General features: G+C 49.6%; 2 protein-coding genes across 2 annotated transcripts in view; one reads left to right on the plus strand and one right to left on the minus strand.

The window, feature by feature from the left end:
• Nucleotides 1–13611, plus strand: part of TBC1D5 (TBC1 domain family member 5) — a 567048-nt gene extending 553437 nt beyond the window's left edge. Inside the window, exons 21-23 of the mRNA XM_061167253.1 lie at nt 9094–9173; nt 10021–10137; nt 11088–13611. Coding sequence (XP_061023236.1) covers nt 9094–9173; nt 10021–10137; nt 11088–11369 — 479 coding nt within the window. The 3' untranslated portion in view covers nt 11370–13611. The remainder of the gene's footprint in view (nt 1–9093; nt 9174–10020; nt 10138–11087) is intronic.
• Nucleotides 13612–13758: 147 nt separating this feature from the next.
• Nucleotides 13759–24300, minus strand: part of PLCL2 (phospholipase C like 2) — a 212141-nt gene continuing 201599 nt past the window's right edge. The window contains exon 6 of the mRNA XM_061167252.1: nt 13759–14137. Within this exon, the coding sequence (XP_061023235.1) occupies nt 13958–14137 (180 nt within the window). The 3' untranslated portion in view covers nt 13759–13957. The remainder of the gene's footprint in view (nt 14138–24300) is intronic.

Consider the following 24300-nt stretch of genomic DNA (forward strand, 5'->3'; position numbering starts at 1 on the left):
TAGAGACAGGAATTGAAAATGTGTCTCTTATTAAATCTAAACTTTTCCTATCAACTTGAGAAGATTTTCTTCACGTGTTCATTTTTCTGTTGCTATAGTCACACCCCTCCCTGTCATCCCGACAGTTGACAGTGTGAACCTCAGTGGCTGAGTTGGGCTATTTTTAGATTTGCCATTGCTCACACGTAATTGCACGTGGGTGAGCTGCCTGCACTTCTCTGATCTGTGAGCACCTGGGCCTGCTCCCAGGGGAGGGTTTCCAGCCTCTGTTCGGTATTTACACTCGTTTGCCGAGGCTCGTCCTTTCATTGGTGGTTCACACAAACAACGGGAGGGTGAAATGCAATGAATTAAGGGAGTTAGAGTTCTGCAGCCCAGCGGATCTTAGCCTGTCGTCAAGGTGGACACCCTCCAGGCCATCACGGCTGTTGCTTGTTTCACAGATGAGGAAACCAAGAACTGAGGCCTGGGTGCGACAAGGGATGCAGAGCTCGCTGGCACAGGCGCCCAGGGCCCATCCCAGGCCTCAGCTGCTCTTCCCTCGCTCCTGCAGAGGCCCAGCTCCAGTCGGGAGCCAGACTTCAGGTCTGGGGTCACACATCCACGCCAATTTTGCACTTGTCATAATATTTATGCAAGAATTAGCGGTAAGAGGAGGTCATTTTTGGAAAATTAGTTTATTTGCCTCTGCAAGAGCTTTATGAATCTGATTTGCTAATATTTAAGCAAAGCAGTATTCAATAGATGTTTTTGAAAGTGTTTAACAGGCAATTAACTAGTGACATCTGAGAAACAGAGCAGGAAACTGTGATCAACAGACAGCTTTCCTCTGTCAACCACACTGCTGGAAGCTCTCTGATTATTAAGAATGTGAGACTTTGCGTTTACTTGCAGGATGAGTACTTCTCCTGAGGGTCTTGTTAGCAGATTTTGCCTTGAAGGTCTGAAGATCTGCACTTCCAGCAGCCCCCAGGGCACCTGGTGATACTGACTCGTGACAAACACCAAGCAGCTAGCAGCAAGAGACCTTAAGATCACTGGGGCAGAATGCAGTTCTGTACTCCTAGCACTGTGAGCGTGTCCCTGCCCCGCCCTGCAGGGACCCTGTGGGCGGAGTGCTCCCGCCCCCTGACCTGAGGCAGCCTGCACACACCTGACACTAATGTGCCCTCGGCCTCTTCCAGCCTTGCTCTCTCCTTGTGGAAGGCATTTCTCCCCAAATTTGATTATCAGGAGCGTTGGAAGCATATTTCTTGCAACAACCTTTTGCATGCTAGGTTACTTCAGTCTTAGCAACCCTTTGTGACCTGAGGGACTGTGGCCTGCCAGGCTTTTCAGTCCATGGGATTCTCCAGACAAGACTACTGGAGTGGGTTGCCATGCCCTCCTCCAGGGGATCTTTCTGACCCAGGGATCCAACCCGTGTCTCCTGTGGCTCCTGCATTGTAGGCGGAGTCTTGGCCACTGAGCCACCAGGGACACCTGTACCAACCCTACCCCTGTTGAGAAAAACTCCCCAAACTGTACACTCTCTTAGCCTTTCCTGGGCTCCGAGAACACCTCCCTGATCACGTGGTCTCAGTATGGATGATTCATCTTTCATCCTTTTGTTTTACATTTCATGGCTCTCTCCATCTTCCCACCTGTTTTTCCAAACTGAATATTCTCTCACTGTCTTTCTCTTTTAAATATAATTCCCAGATTCTTTATCTTTTTTAATTAATTTATTTATTTTAATTGGAGGCTAATTACAGTATTGTGATGGTTTTTGCCATACTTGGAGGCTAATTACAGTATTGTGATGGTTTTTGCCATACTCCGACATGACTCAGCCACAGGTGTGCATGTGACCTCCCCCATCCTGAGCCCCCCTCCGCTTTATCTTTCTAAACTGTGTTTGACCGCCTAACCTGTTTCCCCATATCCACACCAGGCTGCTTTTCCACTGCCTCTAACCCCAGCCCGTCCAGCTCATGACCCAGGGGACAAAAGACTTGTCCACCCCACCCTCCACCTCAGTAGAAACAGTCCTGACATCAAAAGCCTGAAGGTTCAAGGACCTTGGGGCTCAGGCTGAACCTAAGAGCTGTGAGTAGGGGCAGGATGAGGAAGCTGACGGTCACCGCCATGGCCGCATCCAGCTCCCAGCCGAGGAGTGGCACTCAACTGTCCACGGGTCATTGGCTGGGAAAACTGTTGTGGCCTGAGATTCAAAAAGAATATGTCCATCTTAAAGCCAGTTCTGAGGGTCTTATTTGACTAAGTGATGTAATTTTAAGATAACTTTAGCCAGACTTGTATCTCATTGCTCCCAAGTGAGAGGAGATGGTGGTAAAAACTCCAGGCTCTTTCCTATTAGTGAGGTCCTCGCTGTTTCTGCCTTTATTTTTAGAAATACATGTTCTTCCAAAGGCATCTAACCATTACTGGAGCTTAGAGACCTTCTAAGTTGAAAAACATATGCAGCATCTCTCCTAGTGGACTTGAAGGTAGCAGCCATATCAGGAACAGGATAGATTTTACCCTGAGAAGCCGTGCTCCACACTGGTCTGTTGGCTGGCAAGCAGGTGAATCCTAAGAGAAGAATCCCGAATCGGTTGAGATCAGTGCAGATTTGGAACTCTGAGCTGAGCACGCTCAGTTCACTTAAGAGAACTATTTATTGACCTGAAGACTCGTAATGCACGTATTGATCTAGTCTTCCCTTGGGTTTCCTAAGTCTTGCTCCTCTCCCAATGCTGAGTGTACAGTCTTCAGCCGTTCTGGTAGCTGAATGTGAGTAGGACCCTTGACTATATTTTCTGTGTGATCTGCTCTTTTGCTTTCTAAGGAAAGACTGAACACAGCACCAGACTCAGTCCTTGGCTCTCGGTAGACCAGCACTAACCGTCTTCCCTTCGCCCGCCCTTCAATCCAGGATCCATGTGATGGGGCTCCTGTCCCTTCATTCTTCATCCAAAAAATATCTCACCTGCATCTGTTCCTCAAGAGATAAGAACCAGCCCTCATGCTGGCTGGAAAGCCTCACGTTGGCCATTCAGGCAGTATTTCCTCAGTACCTGCTCTCAGATGTGAAAACGGGTTTGGGGAGCAACAGGTTGGGGGTGGAGTGACATGGAGGAGTGCCTTTAAAGTCAAGCTCAAGGTGAATGGAAGAGGAGAGTGAGGCTTCAGAGAAGGGAGAGAGCGCAGAGGCTGTATACCTCAGTAGCAGTGCCTCAAGGGACACGTGGCTCCAGGGACGCCAGCAGTCCTCCCGGAGCACCAGCAAGCTCAGAGGCACTGGGGGCCGGGGCTCCAAGACCAGGGATGCCGTGAGCAGGCCTGTCTGCAACGGAAGACCAGGACATGCCGTGCAGAACCGGGTGGTTTCCAGGGACTTTTAGTCATGGAGCCTCGTCTCTGAGTGACAATGACAAGAGTAAGATAAGCAGGACAGGGTCCTTGCAGAGGGGAGGCCTGACACTTGAATGGGTTATATTGATATACTGTTATACTGAAGAGATTTCTGTGGAACTTCCATAGAAGTGGTTAGTTTTATGAGGTTTTTTTTCCCCTTTTCAGTGTCCCAACATCTGTAATGGGTAATGCTTAAATATAAGGAGATTATAAAGAACATAATCTTCCTTCTTCACAGAAACAAAAGGAAAGAGCCTTTATATTATCATTTATTCTGCCTCTTACTAGAAGGGAAAATGTGCATTACATTGAAAATTTTAAACAGTTCACATTTCTGCCTTTAATATTACGAGGTATGAAAAGATACTATGTTTTTCCTTTTTTACACACAGATTTGACTTACTTCAAGTAATGCATTAGTGACTGAGAAGTTGTATATTAGTAAAACTGTTGTGAACACTACCTTGAATCACTGTGTGGTGGAACTGGCTAGGCAAAGGCTTTACGCGGTCAGTAGTTTGTAAGTTAAATAAAAATGTTTGCATTCAGGGTATTTAGCAGCCTCTGAAGGTAATCTGTTTGGACTTGGATTTCTAAACCCTAAATTGCTTATGTGCAGTTAGGCAGTTCAGTTGATTAGAGCTGAGGTAAGCCTTAAAATGATGGAGAAGGAAATGGCAACCTGCTCCAGTATTCTTGCTGAGATCGCCCATGGACAGAGGAGCTTGATGGGCTACAGTCCGTGGGGTTGCAAAGAGTTGGCCATGACTGAGCTGCTGAGCAAGCAGCCTGAAAGTACACGTTTTATGTCTCTGTCGGCTTTCGGGGGACAAGATCTTGGTTTTCGTCAGCTTGAAAAAGGTGAACTCTGACTGAGTCCAGGAAGCCGGGCGGGAGGCCGTGCGGAGGACCCGAGCTCATGGAGCTCCGGCTCCTCTCCTCTGGGTGCGCCCCGGCTGCGGCCCCTTCCGCGAGAGGGGCTGGGCGGTCTGCCTGGGGTCGGGCGGTCTGGCTGCTGGATGAGGCCGCGGGCGTCCCACCCAGTTCTCACTCACCGGCCTCCGTGCGGGTGACCTGTGTAAGTGGGGTCTTGACAGACTTCCTCACGGCGGGAGGATGGCAGGAGGGGCAGGAGGGAGCACCTCCAGGGGCCCGAGGGCAGCGCGCCTGCACCGCAGCTCTGACCCGGCCCTCCGCCGCTGGCGCGCATCCCCCTTGTTTTCAGCCGCAGACTTGTCCATTAGCTTCTGGTCCATTAACCCCCAAGACAGTAGACACACCAGGAAGCTATTTATGAATATTTCTTAGAGCAGCCCAGAGGCAGGCAGTGCGAACAGGTGCTGTTGCCGCGGCCCTGGGACCGTCGTCCGCGGCCTCGTGAAGGGACCCGCCGGGCTCCTGATGCCTTCCAGGGACACGCGGGCAGAGGAGGCCCCAGAGGCCCAGAGTCAGCCCCCAGGGCGCCTCCCAGAGGCTCCTGCGGCTTCCCTCACGGCGTGGGCCACGGGCGGTCCCAGGACCTCCTGGGCAGGGTGCGTGGCAGCATCCAGTCAGGGGCTGGTGGGGGGCCACCAGCACGCCGGCCTGAGACTCCAGAGATGGCGGCGGTGAGGTCGGGGCCGCAGCTGCCGTGCTGTCAGCGGAGGAGAACACGGGAAGGAAGAGGCCTGGAGGAGCCGGGGGCCTTCCCACGGAGGCCGATGGACCAGAGGCTTCTGCTCCTTCAGCTCCTTACCCCGCTGCTGCCCTCTGCTTTCCCGCCAGCACCCCCACCGCACCCTGAAGTCCTGGGGCTCATGGGAGTCTGCCAGCGGGGCGGGGAGTCCTGGGGTCCCGGGAGCGGGGCATCCCGAGGGCTCCTTGTCCATGGGGTCTTCGTCCTACGTGACCAGCAGGACATGGTGCGACCTCAGCTCTGAGTGGGAGAGTCGGTCTACACACTCAGACTCGGATGTGCAAAACTCTTGCTCCAAAGTTCCATTCCCACCAATGGCAGCCCGAGGCCTAACCCTGCAGGTTAAAGGCAGACTTGCTTCCTTACTGGTCATCCGTCTTGTCCCGACCGAGGCCCACAGCTAGTTTCTCCACCCTGTCTCCTCTCCCCGCCCGGGTCCATCAGGACTTGGGGGTCTCCCGTGTCTCCGTTGTCTGAGGAAGGGCCTCTGAGTGTCCTCTGGTCCCTGCTCACCTCTGCAGACGGCTCTTTCCCCGCCAGAGCCTCTGACTGCCCTGTCGGCCTGAAGCCTCGGCCCTGAAGGCCTTCGGTCCTCAGTGCTTCGGCCATGGGTCCCAGCACATTGAAGGCAGGAACAGGCGGTGTGGCCGAGCCTTTTGGCTTCAGACGGTGCTCCCAGCAGACCGTCCAGAAGGCAGCAGGAGGTCACGGTCCCTGGGGCAAGCAGGATGCTCACAGTGCTTGCTCTCCACAGTCACCTCTTCCTGGCTCCCAGAGCTAGATGTGGGCTCCATGGGCCTCCCTCCGCTAGTTCCTCAGACATGAGAGCCCTGGGCTTCCTACCATGGCCCTGGCACCCCCACACCCACCGGCTGGGCTCCCTCTCGGCCCCCGGAGCTCCCCACTGCCCCCATCTCCATGGCAGGAGCAGAGCCCTGCGCCCTCTCAGCTCAGCGGCTCAGCGGGCCAAACCTCCACCCTTCCCAAGTGCCCAGGCAGCCCTCCACCTCCCAGCTCAGCCCTAAAAGCCCAGGCAGAGTCGTCAACACAAAGGCAACCTTTTCAGTCCTCCCAAAGACCTACAGAACTGTCTGGTCAATTTTCTGCATTTGGTTGTCATTAGTGTCTTGTTGAGTGGATTTTGTGTGTGTGTGTGTTTATTGAGAGAGAACAAATTGTTACAGGCTTTTAAGGAAACTGAAAACATTCCCTCTCTAATTATATCTATTATCCCATTCCCATTCATCTTGCTTTCTTGTTTTGAAGCGGGCCTTTCTAAAGCCATAAACTCCAGTCATATTCTGAATAAATTCAGGCTGCTGTTTTTCTGCTGTTGTCTATAAGAGGACTTGTCAGCATGGTCTGTAGATTTATTCTTGGTGAAGATTCTAATAAACTGTCAGGCTGGACTTATGTTGATGGGACTTAGTGTTTGCCTTGCCCCTTTCTGGAAATACTTTTTGGAAGAAAAGCTATGAAAAACCTAGATCACATATTAAAAAGTAGAGACATTACTTTATCAACAAAGGTCCATCTGGTCAAAGCTATGGGTTTTCAAGTAGTCAAGTATGGATGTGAGAGTTGGACTATAAAGAAAGCTGAGCGCTGAAGAATTGATGCTTTTGAACTGTGGTGTTGGAGAAGACTCTTGAGAGTCCCTTGGACTGCAAGGAGGTCCAACCAGTCCATCCTAAAGGAGATGAGTCCTGGGTGTTCATTGGAAGGACTGATGTTGAAGCTGAAATTCTAGTACTTTGGCCACCTGATGCGAAGAGCTGACTCATTGGAAAAGACCCTGATGCTGGGAAAGATTGAAGGCAGGAGGAGAAGGGGACAACAGAGGATGAGATGGCTGGATGGCATCACCGACTCCATGGACATGAGTCTGAGTAAACTCTGGGAGTTGGTGATGGACAGGGAGGCCTGGATTGCTGTGGTTCATGGGGTCGCAAAGAGTCAGATGCTACTTAGCAACTGAACAGCAACAACAAGGATCTCAGTATTTTGAAATGCAGGTTCCAAGGGCGTTTTCCCATGTTTGTTCAGTCACTCACTCAGTCACTACTCACCGTGCCCCTAAAGTGTGCCAGCTATCCTGCTGAGGGCTGAATGTAGCCCTGAGCCAGACCCCGCTGGGGGTGATGGCCGACCGATAAGCCAGCAGAGGCCTGTGCTAGCAACATGTGTGACAGCGCTTTCGTCAGCACCATGGAAGAGCTGACGGCAGGAGCCCCAAGGGTGGCCTGGGCATGCGGTTTGGGTGGGCAGGAAGGCTGCTCCCAGGAGGATGCAGGAGCACCGAGGACGGAGCCCCCAGGCCCGAGCAGGCTGAGTGCTGCCCCCGGTCTCCTCCCGCGGGCACCGAGCATGCCAGGGGTGGCCTGGGCACCAGAGGCCGTGGGGCCAGGCCCAGAGCAGAGCCTCGGACAGCACGACCCAGTTCAGGGCCGAGAGCTGGGCTCACGGGCTGAGTCACTGGGCTCCTGGTACAGCCCCAGGAGGGGAGGGAGCAGCATTAGTGGAGGGTGAGCCCCTTCCTGCACAGGTTCTGCCTTTGTAAAAATGTATTTTAATTGCTGCCCCCCCCAACCAAGAGTCTCCAGAGGAGTCCTGCGGGGTGGGGGCACTTTCACTCACGCACACCCCTCTTTAAGAATCCCCTCCTCAGGAGCACAAGTCTGGCAGCACCAGGGGCTCAGGCGTGCCGTGCGGACGGCCACGGCCCTCGCTCGCTGAAGCTGTCGGTGAGCAGCTCAGCATGACACCGGTGGTCAGAGCTGGCTCGGCAGGTCTTCAGGTCAAGTCTGCATGAAGGTCAGGCCTCCTGCAGACACAGAGAGACAGCTCCTGTGAAGACCCTGGGTTGAGTCTCGCTGACTCCACAGGCATCGCTATCAGGTGACAACCACAGAGCCATGAGTTTGTCCTTTTATTTTTACCATCATGTTGAATTGACAACGTCCTTTACCATTTATATTTTTTTAAGTTTTTAAAGTTGTTGTTGTTCAGTTGCTCAGTCGTGTCCGACTCTTTGTGACCCCAAGATTGCAGCACGCCAGGCCTCCCTGTCCATCACCAACTCCCAGAGTTTACTCAAACTCATGTCCATAGAGTTGGTGATGCCATCCAACCATCTCATCCTCTGTCCTCCCCTTCTCCTCCTGCCTTCAGTCTTTCCCAGCATTAGGGTCTTTTCCAATGAGTCAGCTCTTCACATCAGGTAGTCAAAGTATTGGAGTTTCAGCTTCAGCATCAGTCCTTCCAATGAACACCCAGGACTGATCTCCTTTAGGATGGACTGGTTGGATCTCCTTGCAGTCCAAGGGACTCTCAAGAGTCTTCTCCAACACCACAGTTCAAAAGCATCAACTCTTCAGCGCTCAGTTTTCTTTATAGTCCAACTCTCACATCCATACATGACCACTGGAAAAACCATATGAACTCTTGGTCAGCAAAGTAATGTCTCTGCTTTTTAATATGCTAAGTTTGTCATAACTTTTCTTCCAAGGAGCAAGCGTCTTTTAATTTCATGGCTGTAGTCAGTGTCTGCAATGATTTTGGAGCCCCCCAAAATAAAACCCACCACTGTTTCCACTGTTTTTAGATAGTTTCTTTAATTTCTGTCCCCAGGAGGACCTGGTCTTTAGCCAGAGGGGGTGAATTAACAGCATTGAATTCTGCTAGGAAGCTTAGCAGAAACGTTAGGTGAATGCTCCATGCTGTTCATCCTGTCTTAGGTCAGCAAGGGTTGCTCTGGGCCCTCTGCAGAAGTAAGACATTTCTGTCACTGTGAGAACACGTTCATGGCATGTTGGCGGGAGGCTGTGTGTCCCAGGCTCTGTGCCCCCTCTCCTGTACTCGGCCCCTGCCCCGTCTCTGGTTGGGCAGAGCATCCTTGGTAGAAAGAGTTGCTGTGAAATGTGGCAGAGGAATTCCCGACTGGTCTAAAGTCATGGTGCAGCAGCAGATAAATTATACTCAGGGCATTAGTTATAAAATGTCATTCTTTTATTTTTCAGTAAATATTCAAGATGTGATATTACAAGAAAATTTGGAGAAAGAGGATCAGATTCTGGTTTCCCTGGCCGGACTGAAGCAGGTATGTCCATTCGCCTGACCTGGGGGCACCCAGGCCAGCCTGTTAGTGCCTGTCGTGGGGGGGGCACCCGGGGCACTGACGTCCCCCCACATTTCCTTCCACATGGACCCCTCCTGAATGGCCCCGGCTCCTCCCAGCAGTCATGTCGAGCAGCCGGGCGGGCCCTTGTTTCCCCCCACCCCCGACCTCTCGCCCCTTCCTCTCCGCATCCTGCTGTCTGCTCCTCTCTGACCCTGCTGCGGGGGCTTTGCCCCGCTCAAGTCCAGTCATGCCCCTGTAGACACGTGGACGTCCTGGGAGCACAAGGCACAAATGATCTCCTCCTCTAAGCAGCCGGGGCCCCTCGAGGGATGCACTTGGCGGACAAACGGGGCAGGAAAGTCCGTGAAGGGGTGCAGGGCCCTCGCCGTCAGCCCGCCTGAGGCCCGCAGCCAGGGCCCCCAGAGCCGAGGGCGCTCCCTGGGCCAGGGTGGATGGGGTGTCTCCGCTCCAGGAGGATGCGGAGACTGCCCCACACCCGTCCCGCGAGGGCAGTGTCACCCTAAGGCGGAGCTGGGGTTTTTTTTTCCTGTCCTTTCTTTCTTACGGTCATGTACTCATCCTCACACCAGAGAAGAAGGGTCAGGGGACCTCCCTGGCGGCCCAGCGGTTCGGACTCCATGCCTCTGCTGCAGGGGCCACAGGTTCAGTCCCTGGTCGGAGAACTGAGAACCCTGCAAGCCTCAAGGCACAGCAAAAAAAACAACAGTGGTCAGTGACTAGTCGGGGTCAGAGGTACCCAAGGTTTAGGTGACGTTTAGAGACAGACCCGTTCGTCTTTCTCATGAATCGTCTTCTTTGAAATCAGATCAAAGACATCCTGAAGGGCTCCCTGCGTTTCAACCAGAGCCAGCTGGAGGCTGAGGACAACGAGCAGATCAGCATCGCAGACGACCACTACTGCTCCAGCGGCGGCGCCCAGCAGGTACGACCGGCTCCCTGAGGGCGCGCTTAGCCTGCAAGGGGCGAGAGCACACCCCCGCCACCTCAGTGAGGGCTGTGACCTCGGGGTGGCTGAGCCGCGGCTGTGCACAGCGGTGCGGGGCGTGGGCTCTGCGACAAGCCATCCGCGGTGGACCGGCGGCTCCTGGAGGTGGGCAGCACACTGCCTGCACCCCTGCACGCAGCAGCTTCCACTGGGACTTGCGCTGGTCATTAGGAAGCCCCGGTCATTAGGAAGCCCCGGAAAGCCGGCTCTCTGCCCTCACCCCCCTTCCCCTTGAGCAGGGGGAGTGCCGACCCTGCTTCCCCGATGCCGTCTCGAGTGGACTTCACTTGGCCGGAACCATTTGGCCTTCAGGGGGTAGGACTTCTCAGTGTCCATCCTGTAAGCCACCTGGGTCAGGGAATGTTTCCTGTGAAGGCCCAGAGAGTGAATATTTTAGCAAAATCTCATCTAAGTTACTTTCGCAAAAAGTAGCATCCAGATGCTTACAAATTGTATATTTTTTACGATTTTAAGGAAGCAGAAGGCATTTTCAAATCGGGCTCTTTGAGCTTTAAGAGTGCTTTTGCAGCAGAGAGCCCTGTGACTTCCCTTCTGGCAGCTCCGCGCTCTTTTGCAGAGGCCCTTCCCGGTGGTCCATGTGTCTGTAGACCCTCCCAGTCCCCCCCACTTCCCTGGGAGACCCCGGGGCTCCGCTGGGATGAGCGGGCGGCAGTGACGGGACTCCAGGCGGGTCAGCCTGTGCCCGGACGTCTGCCCGACGGGCGCACAGGAGTGGTGCGGAGGGGTGGCCGGCCCGGGGTGGGGGCAGGCTGGCCAGACCCAGACCCCTCAGAGGAGCCCCCCCCCCATCCCTGAGCCCGCGGGAGGAGCCGGGCCCCGCCCAACGCCCCCTCACCGCACCCCCTCTGGCCTTGACCTCTTTGCAGGCCCCGCCAGCAGCCCCAGGGCGCCGGGAGCGGCCAGGGGCGGACGACTTTGTCCTGGTCTCCAAGGACGGCGAGGAGCGCAGCGCCGGGCCCAGCCCAGCGGTCCAGGCCCAGCCGCTGCGGCCACTCCGGGGCGCCACCCGTCCGGCGCTAGTGTTCTCCGACCCGCTGACCGGCCCAGCCTCCGCCTCCTCCAGCAACCCCAGCTCCAGCCCCGACGACGACAGCAGCGGCCACAGCAAGGACTCGGGCTTCACCATCGTGAGCCCCTTGGACCTCTGACGGCCGCCTGGCCGCCCCGGGACATGCCCCCGGGAGAAGCCCCTGCCCGCGCCCCGGGCCTGCGAGGAGAGGCGGGGCCGCGGGCAGGAGGGGACCTGATGGGCTCTGAGATGCAGCCGCTTCCCCGCAGCCCCCACCCCGTAGGGCCCTCAGCATCTCTCAGCTTCGCAAGCCCGCCGGAAGCTCCCACCTCTCCTCCGCACTCACGGGCCGTCTGGGGAGGGGGAGCGGGCCTCCAGCCTCCCCTCGGGGCACCGGCCAGGAGAACTGGGGAGAACTGGGCCTCCAGAAGTCTGCGTCTCAGGCCCGCTCCTCCCCTGGGGAGCCACCCGCCCAGCCGGGCGCAGCGGACCGACCAGAACCAGTGGCCCGGGCTGGGAGGATCAAGGCTGCAGCTCAGAAGGCAGGCGCAGGGGCAGCAGGGCTCCCAGAGCACACGGACCCCGGCTGTGAGCTCCGCTCCTCAGCGTCTTCACCTTCAGAATCTGAGAGTCTGAAAAGAAGGCCCTGAGCTCCAAGCCAGCCTTGCTGTGCGCCCCGCTGGCGCTCCGACGGGGCCTCAAGGAGCAGGAGCCGCTCCCGGAAGCCCCCGCTTTCTCCTGTTGCTTGGCTCGTCCCTCTGAAGAGAAGGTCAGAAGAGGGTTGACTTTCAGTGTGGCGATCTGGACTGACCGGCAGCTGGGTCACTCCCCCGACAGACTCTGTGAGCTCAGGCAGCACACTTTACCGCTCTTGTCCGCAGCCTCTGTATCCGGGAAAGGACGCATCAGATGGAATGATCGCGGAGACCTGTTGGGCTCTCAAGTCTGCTGATGCTAAAAGCCTGTGTGAACCACAGAAATGACATGTGCCTTGCTCTCAGTTATCTAAGCCACATGCTAGCTAACACCTTCTGTTACTATAAATGTAGCGGTTTCTTAATATTTTGTCTTTTTTTTATGATTTCTGGATTTTTCACTGAATATTGCTATTTACTGGCCAGATAAGTTCAAGGATTGCTAACAGTAATCTAAGTTACACATTATTTTATTTCTCAGTCTACAAATCTTTTAATTTTTTACTATTTTCTATTCGTTTTGGTTTTTTTCCATGTAGAGTTCATTTCAGAACTAAGAGCCTCAGCTACTGGCCAGCTGCTCCCCGGTGTGAGCAGGAAGCTGCACTATTATTATTCAAGTAACAGGTTTAATTTTCTAACTGGAATGATACTGAGTGAAGACCAATGGAGACGCATACCTTAATTTGAGCACACTATCAACAGAAAAATGATAAGAACAGGGCCAAGGACTTACTCTGTCAAAGGCCATTTCAGGGTCTGGGCAGAAATAAATTCAGTGTATCAGCCTAAGCAGATGCCATGAGGAAACAGTGAGGCACCACAGTGCAGATTCCACATATAGTTATCCAGCTCACTTACCCGAGTGGCTGAAAAGAAAACGGACAAATCAAAAAGCAGCTATTGAGGATTTAGAAACCTTTTACCCTTACAAACTTTGCGAGCAGTTTGGTTTGAGAGAAGCAGTCATTAGTCTGCGGTGTCCAGTTGCTTTTCCAAAATAGTGTGGCGTCTCACTGATTTGGAAAATAAAGTCTGGTGTTAACGACTCAGCTGTCCGGAGGGACACGGCACCTGTTCCAGCCGCTCCACGTGCCCCTGGCTCACAGTCTGCACAGGGTCCAGGCTTAGCCTGCAGCAGAACGGAGAGGCTGAGAAGGGGGCGAGGTGTCTTTACAGATAGTGGCCGCCATGTAAAGTCTGGGCCACTGTATGTACCGAAAGCAAATGTCAAACAAGACACGCTTCTGACAAAGCTGTTTACCAAGTCGATGGCCACTCTTGGTAGAACACCTTGAACTGGAAATTTTAAAAGTGAAACTTTCATTAAATGCACATACTGCTGTTGAAGAAATATCATAAAACATCTTTTTAATGTGACCACTACTTCATACAGAGAAAAGCTATGTGCAGTGTGTTGCTTCCACGTCGGTGGCCTTCACGTTGCCTGCGTACCCAGCAGGGGTCTCCAGCCAGGAGCAGCCGTCCCACCACAGCACCCTTGAACACAGTGGCTCTGCACGTTCGGGGGTGGGGCTACTTACATTCTCCTCAGTAAGCGTGGCTCTCAGCAGGCGTGCTGCCAGAATCATCCAGAACCCAGAGGCCCCAGCAATCATACCTAAGTAAAACTTGTTTTAGGACTCGTTTTTTTTTTTCTCCCCAATAAATACTGATTAGACCATACAGTCCATCTGCATCTTAAGACATTGTTTTCTGTTAGGAAAATGTCTGCTTCTCAATGGGACTAGAGTGGCTAGTCCGTTGTTCACACTGGAACTGAATTATGACATCTTTGTATACAAATACAGCATATTTGGGCCAGGAAAAGAATTTCTTGTTAAAGGGTTTATTTGCCTCCATAAGCAGGGTTGCTACATACATTCACAGTTTTAAGACTGCAATTAGCTATTCCAGTTGTGCTTTAAAATCCCCAATATTATTTTCATTAGTGAGTGCAAAGCGAATGTCCCATCCAGCTGACAGTTGGTCCTCGAGTTGCAGACTCTGTGCTCCTCTCCAGAAAGTCCCCTCATTCCCCAGTCTCATCGTTTGCTTTCTCGGGTATGACCTCAAGGCTCCGCCGCGGCTTCTGGACGTCGGCGTTTTCTGTGCCCGGTTTGTTGAGTCCACAGGAGACTGCCGCGTAGTGGATCTGTTTCAGGTTCTCCACGGTCTCATTCTTGGCGTATTTCAAAAGGTCGGCTTGTCCCTGCAATGAAACACGCAAAGAGACAGTGTGAGCTGAGACATGACTTGCAGCTACGGTCTGACAGCACAGGGCTTCCACGGAGGCAGAAGCATTGTGATGCCTCAAGAGGGCATATTTATTTCTGATAGCACTGAATCCAAATAGGTCAGTTTTAACAACAACAACAACAAAGTTTGTTTCCCCAGTTCTCGCCACCAGACTCCAAAGAGTGTGCTGCCTTTCCAGTCCTTTCCATCTTCTGGGGTGTTTTATTTTTACACACATGGATTATACTTTCCTTCAGATTATATTTTCCTTCAGTTTCCTTTTTGGTTTTTTTTTTTTTCACCAAAAGTCATGCCTTGGTGATCTTTCCACGTCAGTATATATAGATCTACCATAGGATGACAGAGTGTTTAAAAACAAAATTCTCCAGATGGTCTAGGGTAATTAAGGCAGTAATAACACGAGTTCTTTATCTGGTTGAGTCTTAACGTGTCTCATGTTCAGACAAGTCATCATAACGCTGTCAACAGACCAGACCATCGTCCAGAGGCGACACCAAGGCCGCTGACATGTGACAAACCCGGGCCTGGGGGCTGCCGAACCTCACCCGCTCACTCCTACTTGGCTCTGTGCACCCGCGGCTGCAGGTCCCCTGGACCTGGCGCCGGGATGTGGCTGAGCAGAGAAGGGCCTGAGGCTGGGCGGGTGCTCACTGCGGTAGCATTCGGGACATGGCTGAGCAGAGGAGCAGAGCCCATCTGTATTTGGCAGTGTTTTCCTTTGAGAAACTCAAACGCTATTTGGTTTCACACATTCTGCTTCCAGTTTTATAACTAATTCCATTTTCTTTGTACCTTGAAAGACTTACAACAACCTTACAGGTCAAATATTTAAGGTTCTCACTTAGAAAATAATCTTTAAAAGATGTAGCTGAAGGCAGGGCTCTTGCTGACCGCTGCTCACCCGGGGTTGGGGCAGAGGCTGGAGCAGCCGGGAAAGGAACGACCCTCAGCAGATGCAAAGCACCAGAGCCAGCAACCACCCATCAACAGTTGGCCCATCCACAGACTTACTGTGTGACCACAAAAGATGTCCTCGTTATTAATAAAAACATTTCAAAGCATACCAGTGTTAGGCAGTTTTTTAATCACAATGCATTGCTCTTACTGAGCTAAAACACCAGGGGTGCTGGTAATTTTGTCAGAGCCTTGTCAAGCTGTCAGGAACATGGAGGTGCCCTCCTTCTGAGGCGAGTGACCAGTGTGGCCACGAAGGCTCTCCCGCCCTCAGCCACCACCGTGCAGTGACCGCGTGGCTGAGGGCGGAGAGCAGACACGGCTGCCTGCTGTCCCCGGGGCCGGCTGGCACCTTCCTTCAAGTTACACACAGCGGAGGGACGAGAAGGAGGACATGCAGACCCCTCTGGGAGTCTGAAGGAGCCCCCAAGTTACGAGTGCCTGGGGCCCACACGGCCTTCAAGGCTGCTCTGGAGCCAGGCCCCCAGCTGAAGGCGCACCTGGTGGTGGGCTCGGGGCGGCCCCTTCCCGCTCAGCCTCCTGTCCACCCAGGGGCAGCAGATTTCAGGTGCCTTCACAGGTGTAACAAGCAGGAGCCTATGGGGCCTTCCCCAGACAAGACTCCCTCCCACCCCCATCCGCTGCTTTAGCTCCTCTCTGAAGCACGCAGATAACTGTATCTGATGCACACTTCCTAAATTATTTCACAGACGTGAAAACCCCCCACCAAATGGAAGATGGTAACTACTTGATGACCTTGAGCACACAGCCCCCAGGCCTCCTGGAGCCTCAGGACTGATAACGTTAACCCCTGTGACACCGCCCCGTTACCTTACACCATCAGGGAATCAGAATTGTGCACGAGCCGTCACATACCCTGGGACCCCACTCCCTCCCCGGGCCTTTAAAAATGCTTTGCTGAAACCCTTTGGAGGGTTTGGGGACACAACGACCCTTCTTGCATGACCCTACAGTAAACTTTTCTCTGCTCCAAACTCCAGCCCTTGGTATTGTTTGGCTTCACTGTGTGTCGGGCACACAGACACGTTTGCTAGCAATTTTGGCAAAAGCCAGCCAGAAGTCCGTGCCTGTGACAGGCTGACCCCAGCCAGAGGCAGCCCCTTCCCTGAGTCCCGGCAGCTGCCAGGGCACATTCCACCCCAGGGCTCTCAGACGCAGTGCCCCTGACAGACCCAAACCACCCCCGGGCAGAAGGCTGTTTGGGACCCAGAGACAGGCAGAGCTGTGGTCCACGTTCAGTGTCCCCTGGAGATAAGCCGCTCCAGCGTGTGCAAGCTAGGCTTGTGTGTGATGTCCCCAGGGTATCCTTCCCTGCTGTGTGGGTTTTGCTTGTGGCAGAGCATTGGTTGGAATTTTCCTTTTTGGACAAGGTCATTCAGCTTCATTTCTGATGGGACATCGGTTGGGGTTCTCCCTTTTTGTGGCTAGGGAACTGACCCTGAGAGACTGATTTGAACTGTTCTTGCTTGATATTTGATAACATCAATCATGAATAATTAGGTACAGATGATCAGAGCTCTGCTCCATCCTACAGTCCCCTGGCATATTCTTGCAAAACTGAGAAATCTTTAGCTATCCTCCCATGAGTGAAAGAAAATTATGTTTTTATTGAAACATTGTGTGGCCTCAATACTCCCTGAGATCTGGAGAACAGTGGCCCCTAATGGCTCTACGATTATATAAAAATGGGTCTTTTCAAACAAGAAAAATACTGAAGGGACAATGTAACTTTACAACTGTAACTAAAACAACTGGAAAAAGAACAAAAAGCCCCCAATGTTAGTACAAGGAAAGAAATCATAAAGATCAGAGCAGAAATAAATGAAAAAGAAATGAAGGAAACAATAGTAAAGATTAATAAAACTAAAAGCCAGTTCTTTGAGAAGATAAACAAAATTGACAGATTATTGGCCAGACTCATCAAGAAAAAAAGAATCAAATCAACAAAACTAGAAGTGAAAAAGGAGAGGTTACAATAGACAATGCAGAAATTCAAAGAACCATAAGAGACTATTATGAACAACTATATGCAAACAAAATGGACAACCTGGAAGAAATGGACAGATTCTTAGAAAAGTTCAATCTTTCAAGACTGAACCAGGAAGAAATAGAAATTATAAACACTCCAGTTACTAGCACTGAAGCCAAAATTGTGATCAACAATCTCCCAAAAGACAAAAGCCCGGGGCAAGATGACATCACAGGTGAATTCTATCAAACATTTAGAGAAGAACTAATCTCTATCCTTCTAAAATCCCTCCAAAAAATTGCAGAGGAAGGAACACTTCCAAACTCATTCTTTGAGGCCACCATCACCCCAATACACAACACAAAAAAAGAAAACTACAGACCAATCACTGATGAACATAGATGCAAAATTTGTCAATGAAATTCTAGCAAATAATTAAACAACACATTAAAAAGATCATAAACCATATCAAGTCAGGTTTGTCTCAGGGATGCAAGGATTTGTCAATGTACACAAATCAATCAATGTGAAACACCATATTAACAAATTGAAAGGTAAAAACCATATGATAATCTCAATAGATACAGAAAAGGCTTTTGACAAAATTCAACACCCATTTATGATTAAAAAAAAACTTCAAAAATAGGCATAGAAGGAACCTACTATAAAATAATAAAGGCCACATATGATAAACCCACAGCAAACATTTCTCAATGGTGAAAAACTAAAAGCATTCCCTCTAAGATCAGGAACAAAACAAAGGTGCCCATTCTCACCACTATTATTCAACATAATTTTAGAAGTGCTAGCTATGGCAATCAGAGAAAAGAAAGAAAAGGAATCCAGATTGGAAAAGAAGAAATAAAACTCTGACTGCAGACTACATGATAGTATACATAGAAAATCCTAAAGATACTATCAGAAAATTACTAGAGCTAATCAGCGCATTTAGCAAAGTGGCAGGATACAAAATTAACACACAGATATCATTTGCATTCCTATACACTAACAATGAAATACTGGAAGAAGAAATTAAGGAATCAATCCCATTTACCATTGCAACAAAAATAATAAAATACCTAGGCATAAACCTACCTAAGGAGACAAAAGAGCTGTATTCAGAAAACTATAAGACACTGATGAAATCAAAGACAACATGGAAAAATATTACATATTCCTGGGTTGGAAGAATCACGTTGTGAAAATGACTATACCACCAAATGTAATCTACAGAGTCAATGCAATCCCTATCAAACTACCAATGGCATTTTTCAAAGAACTAGAACAAAAAAATCTCACAGTTCATATAGAAACACAAAAGACCCCCAAATAGCCAAAGCAGTCTTGAGAAAGAAGAATGGAGCTGGAGGAATCCACCTTCCTGACTTCAGATTATACTACAAAGCTACAGTCATCAAGACAGTATGGTGCTGGCACAGAAACAGAAATACAGACCAATGGAATAAGACAGGAAGCCCAGAGATAAACCCATGCACCCATGAGTACCTTATTTTTGACAAAGGAGGCAAGAATATGCAATGGGTAGTGCTGGGAAAACTGGACAGCTACATGTAAAAGAATGAAATTAGAACACTTCCTAACATAGACAAAAGTAAACTCAAAATGGATTAAAGCCCTAAATATAAGACTGGAAACTATAAAACTCCTAGAGGAAAACAGACAGAACACTCTATGACATAAAATCACAGCAGGATCCTCTATGACCTGCCTCCTAGAGTAATGGAAATAAAAAAAAAAAAAAGTGGGACCTAATTAAACTTAAAAGCTTTTGCACAGCAAAGGAAACTATAAACAAAGTGAAAAGACAACCCTCAGAATGGGAAAAAATAATAGCCAATGAAACAACAAAGGATTAATTTCAAAAATACACAAGCAGCTCATACAAGTCAATACCAGGAAAACAAACAACCCAATCAAAAAATGGGCAAAAGACCTAAACAGACATTTCTCCAAAGAAGACACACAGATGAAAAAAAAAGAAGAAGAAGACATATAGATGGCTAACAGACACAAGATAAGATGTGCAACAATCATTCATTATCAGAGAAATGCAAATCAAAACCACAATGAGGTATCACCTCATACTGGTCAGAACAGCCCTCACCAAAAAGTCTACAAACAATAAATGCTGGAGAGGGTGTGGAGAAAAGGGAATTCCCACCACTGCTGGTGGGAATGCAAATTGATACAGTCACTATGGAAGACTGTGGAGATTCCTCAAAAAACTAGGAATAAAACCACCATATGACTCAGTAATCCCACTACTAGGCATACACTCTGAGGAAATCAAAATTGAAAAACACACATGCACCCCAATGTTCACTGCACCCCTATTTACAATCATTAGGACATGGAAGCAACCTAGATTACCATCGACGGATGAATGGATAAAGAAGCTGTGGTACATATACACAATGGGATATCACTCAGCCATAAAAGGAACGCATTTGAGTCAGTCCTAATGAGGTGGATGAAGCTAGAGTCTATTATACAGAGTGAAGTGAGTCAGAAAGAGAAAAACAATTATCATATACTAGCGCATACATATGGAATCTAGAAAGATGGTACTGATGAACCTATCTGCAGAGAAGCAATGGAGACACAGATATTGAGAATGGACTTGGGGGGAAGAAGGAGAGAGTGGGTTGTATGCAGAGAGTAACACGGGAACTCACATCACCACGTGTAAACTAGACAGCCAGTGCGAATCTGCCATATGACTCAGGGAATGCAGACAGGGCTCGGAAACAACCTGGGGGGGTGGGATGGGGAGGCAGGCGGGAGCGAGGTTCACGGGTCAGGGGACATCACGGGCAAACCTGTGGCTGCTTCATGCTGATGTTTGGTAGAAACCAATGCAACTGCGTAAAGCAATTATCCTTCCCAATTAAAAATAAATTTTAAAAAGTGGGACTTGTGCAATTGCTTTTATCTTGGGTGTGTGTGGATGTATATGAATGAGTGTCTCAGTACCTGAGTTCAAATCCTGTTCTCTCCTCATTTTGCTGAAAGTGACTGTGAATATGACCAGATGATATACATATAGGGAACTGGGGGAAAAAATTCCCTGAAGATGGCTGGGTTCTGTATAAGCAGTTAGAAAAGGAATTTGCATTTCTCTTCCTGTGCCTTTGATATACAAATGATCTCTCCAGATATTTGGTAACATGCAATTTTAGAGTTATGCTAAATTAAGTGATGGAAGTTCATATGGTTGTTTCTAGATGAGAAAATGAAGGGGCAAAATAATACGGATACAGAAAGAAATGGAAGGTTTGCAGAATAGAGCTTTGTGCCTGGTCAGAATTGGCTAAGTTCAGATTAAATTAAGTAAATGAATCATTATTAAAAGTTAACCTGGTGCAAAACCAGATTCTGTTTTGTCTGTTAGGAGGACAGAGTTTCCTAGAATGCTGCCACTGATAACAGAATGTGTGAGTTTCTATGCCTTTAAGTGATTTGTGTTTACTTTTGAGATCTCTTCTTATTTTGGTTAAGGAATAAGTATTGTGTGAAAATGACCTATGATCTTATTTGACTAAGTGTTTTGAAACTTTCTGACAAAAATCCCCAAGTATCAAATTTTAATTAAAGTTTTTTTACCTCTAGCTAACTTTGGGATCCTTTAGAGAGCCCCTAAGGCTTCTCAGGGAAAAATATTAAACTAATAAGGATTGTTTGGTATGTCAAACTACATGGGAAGCACTGTCAAATGAGTGATACACCTCGTCAGATTATACGGTATGGATAAACATTATTAATATAGATATGCTGGAAATTATATGGAATTTCTAAAATTTGGACCTGTAGTGGTATAGTGTTATAATTTTAGTTATTATCTGAAAATGCTGGGGGAGGAATCAAGATGGCAGAATCAAAGGACGTGGAACTCCCCTCCTCCCACAAATATACCACAAGCACATCTGTGTGTGGAACAACCCTCACTCCTCACTGGAGGCTGGCAAAGACACGAGGTACCCAAACCGAGAGAGAGCCCCACACACCTGGGTGGGATGAAGGCTTTTCTTTTCTAAAGGGACTGGGATGGGACCTGAGTCCCTGGGAGGGAGCTGGAAAAGAGGACAGGTCCCGGCACCCGAGAAGCCCCCTCACCCATGTGGGCGTCGGCTGAGACAGAAGGGCCCAGAGGGGGCACACTGCCAGTCAGTGGCAGAAGAAAGACCAGCGCAGAGGACACGGGCTGCCTCACTGCAGGCCCAGCCCAGGCCCAGCGCAGGCCTAACTGCAGGCCCAGTGCAGCCCCAGTGCAGGCCTCACTGCAGCCCCAGCACAGGCCCAACGCAGGCCTGCTGCGATCCTGGGACCTGACTTCGGCGGATGGGTGTGTAAGCATCTGTGCTGTTGACTTTGTGTCAACTGCCTGCACTCCCACAGTGGAGGGGGGCCAAGGGCAGCGCCAGCCATGAGGTCCTCCATGAGCCTCTCCGTGAGCCCCCCAGCACCAGACAGCACGGGGCACCCGCCCAGGTGGACAGGTCTGGAGAAGGAACATGGTGGTGGTTCTCCTGGCGGGAGTGCCCCAGTCCCACCGACTTCACCCTGGGGGCTTCCGCTCAGCAAGCAGGAGGAGCCCCTGCCCTGGGAGGTGGTGACCAGGGGAGCGGGGAGGAGGCCTGGCAGCATCCGGGCAGTGCTGGCCCCACGGCACCCTCCCCTATTGTGGGGGTGACAGCCGCTCCGAGGCAGGGGCAGCAGGCATCTGTCCTGAAAGCAGGAAACCCACACGGGCTGCCCAGGGGTGTTCCCAAATAAAAGCAGCCCTCCAAGACCACGGACCACCATGCCCCCAAACTCAGAGGAAGAGAAATACGAGAAAAATGAAGAAGCAGGGAACCATACCCAGCTGAAAGGTCAAGAGAATTCCGGAAAGAACAAGGAAACAAACCTCTTCCATCTAACAGACGATGAGTCCAGAAAAGGAGATAATGAAAATACTGAAGACAGTAAGAAGGGGTGTCGACAGAAATGCAGATTCCTGTAAACAGGAACTAGAAACTATAAAGAGGAACCAAGAAATATTAGGAGGTTCATTCACTGAGATGAAAGCTGACTTAAAGGCTACGAATAGCAGAAGGAATAATGCCGAAGAATGCATAAATGATCTGGGGGAAGAGTAGAAATCACCCAGTCAGAACAGCAGAAAGAAAGTCAAATAAAGAAAAAGAAATATGAGTGATACGGGATAATACGAAGCATACCAATCGACACGTAGGAGGGGTTCCAGAAAGATGACAAAGGGGACTGAAAATGCATCTGAAGAGGTTATGCCTGAAGACATCCCGAACCTAGAGAAGGAAAGAGACATCCAGCTACAGGAAGCATGCAGGGTCCCACACAAGATAAACCCAGACAGCCCTGCACTAAGACACGCTGTGATGAAAATGGCAAAAGTTAAAGAAAGGATCCCAAAGACAGCAAGAGAACAGAGTCACTACAAGGGAGCCCCCAGGGCTGTCCGCTGATCGCTCTGCAGAAGCGCTGCAGCCCGAGCGGAATGGCAAGATGTACTCACAATCCTGGAAGGGAAAAACTGCAACCTTGAATCTATAAGTAAGATTATCCTTTAGAAGAAGAAAAAGAATTTCTCTCGTAAGCAGAAACTGAAAGAATGCATCAAGACTAAGCCTATCCAATAGGAAATACTGAACGGTCTTCTCTAGAAAAGAAGCTATAGGAAGGAGAAAATCACAACTGAAAAGTCAACCACTTTAAAAAGCCAGTACATGGATCAAAACATTGTATGTCATAACTTGGTTAAGCTTCTTTGTCAAGAAACATTATAATCAGATCTCCAGCCTTGCCTTCTTAAGTCCTTTATCCTTCATAGACAGTTAAGGTGATGCTGTGCAAAACGCTTCAACTCTAAGAAGAGTCATAGAAAGGACTTTCTGACAAGTACAGGTTTTTGATGACTTTTAAATCATAACGCTAAACCAGGTAAGATATTTTAAAAATCTAAAGACAACTCTGATTTCATAAAGCTGTTAGTAAAACAAATTATACAGGACTGAGTAAACTGGTGAACAAGTTGTGATTTTTTGGTTTTAAGGAAACCTTTCCCCTTAAGTTAGTTATGATTTACAGCAGTTTGGTAAATTATACCTTTATAAGCACAATGGAAATATTTTTTTTTTCTCTCTACCTGACCCCTCCAGATACTGGAAACTCCTAGGTTCCTAGCAGCTTTATCAGGTAAATTAGGAAGGACTACTTCCTAACAGGTGCAAAAATCTCAAGGTATTTGGGGACCTCAAACAGGGAGGAATTCACCAAAATCCGTAAGGCAAACTCTATAGACAAGCCCTTGGGATGACTTTCCTGGCCTGGGGAAGACTTCTAAAATTTCATTCTGAGACTCCTTATGAAAAATTCCAACACAGCCAACTTAAAAGAGCCAATATCGTCAATTAACCAGATTCATTCTGTAAACAAACCAATCTTAATTTGGCTGTATTTGATAACAATGAGGATAATTTTTAGAGATTATGTGTCAATGAATATCAAATTCTAATCCTGTTGATTGAAGTCTGCATTTATTGCCTGAGACTCACTTCTCAGACACTTCCTTGTTGCCATGTTGTGTGTGTGTGTGTGAGTCGCTCAGTCCTGTCTGACCCTTTGCGACCCCATGGATGGTAGCCCACCAGGCTCCTCTGTCCGTGGGATTCTCAGGCAACAGTACTGGAGTGGGTTGCCATGCCCTCCTCCAGGGGATCTTTCTGACCCGGGGATCGAACTTGCATCTCCTGCATTGCAGGTGGATTCTTTACCATCTGAGCCACCATGAAGCCCTGTTGTCCTGTTACATAATTGTAAAGTTTAACTGAATTATTAAGGAGGACACTCAAGTTTATTTCTGAAGCTTATCCCAGCCATCTGCCTTTGGGTAAATATCAGATGCCCCATGACCTGCAGCCAGAGATGATACATACTAGAAGGAGCACCGCTTAAATATGTCAAGAGATTAACTTGGGATAGGGCCTTATTGATTGCCCTGCTATGGATTAGAATGGCTCCCAAAAGAAGACTTAAATTAAGCCACTTTGAACTACAGTGGGCCATTCCCAGTGTCCACCCAGGTGGGAGAACCTGTAAACGCTCTGAAGGACCTAACCATTGCTAACGGCATT

The sequence above is a fragment of the Dama dama genome, chromosome 19 (assembly GCF_033118175.1).
Source record: "Dama dama isolate Ldn47 chromosome 19, ASM3311817v1, whole genome shotgun sequence".
NCBI classification, from domain to species: domain Eukaryota; kingdom Metazoa; phylum Chordata; class Mammalia; order Artiodactyla; family Cervidae; genus Dama; species Dama dama.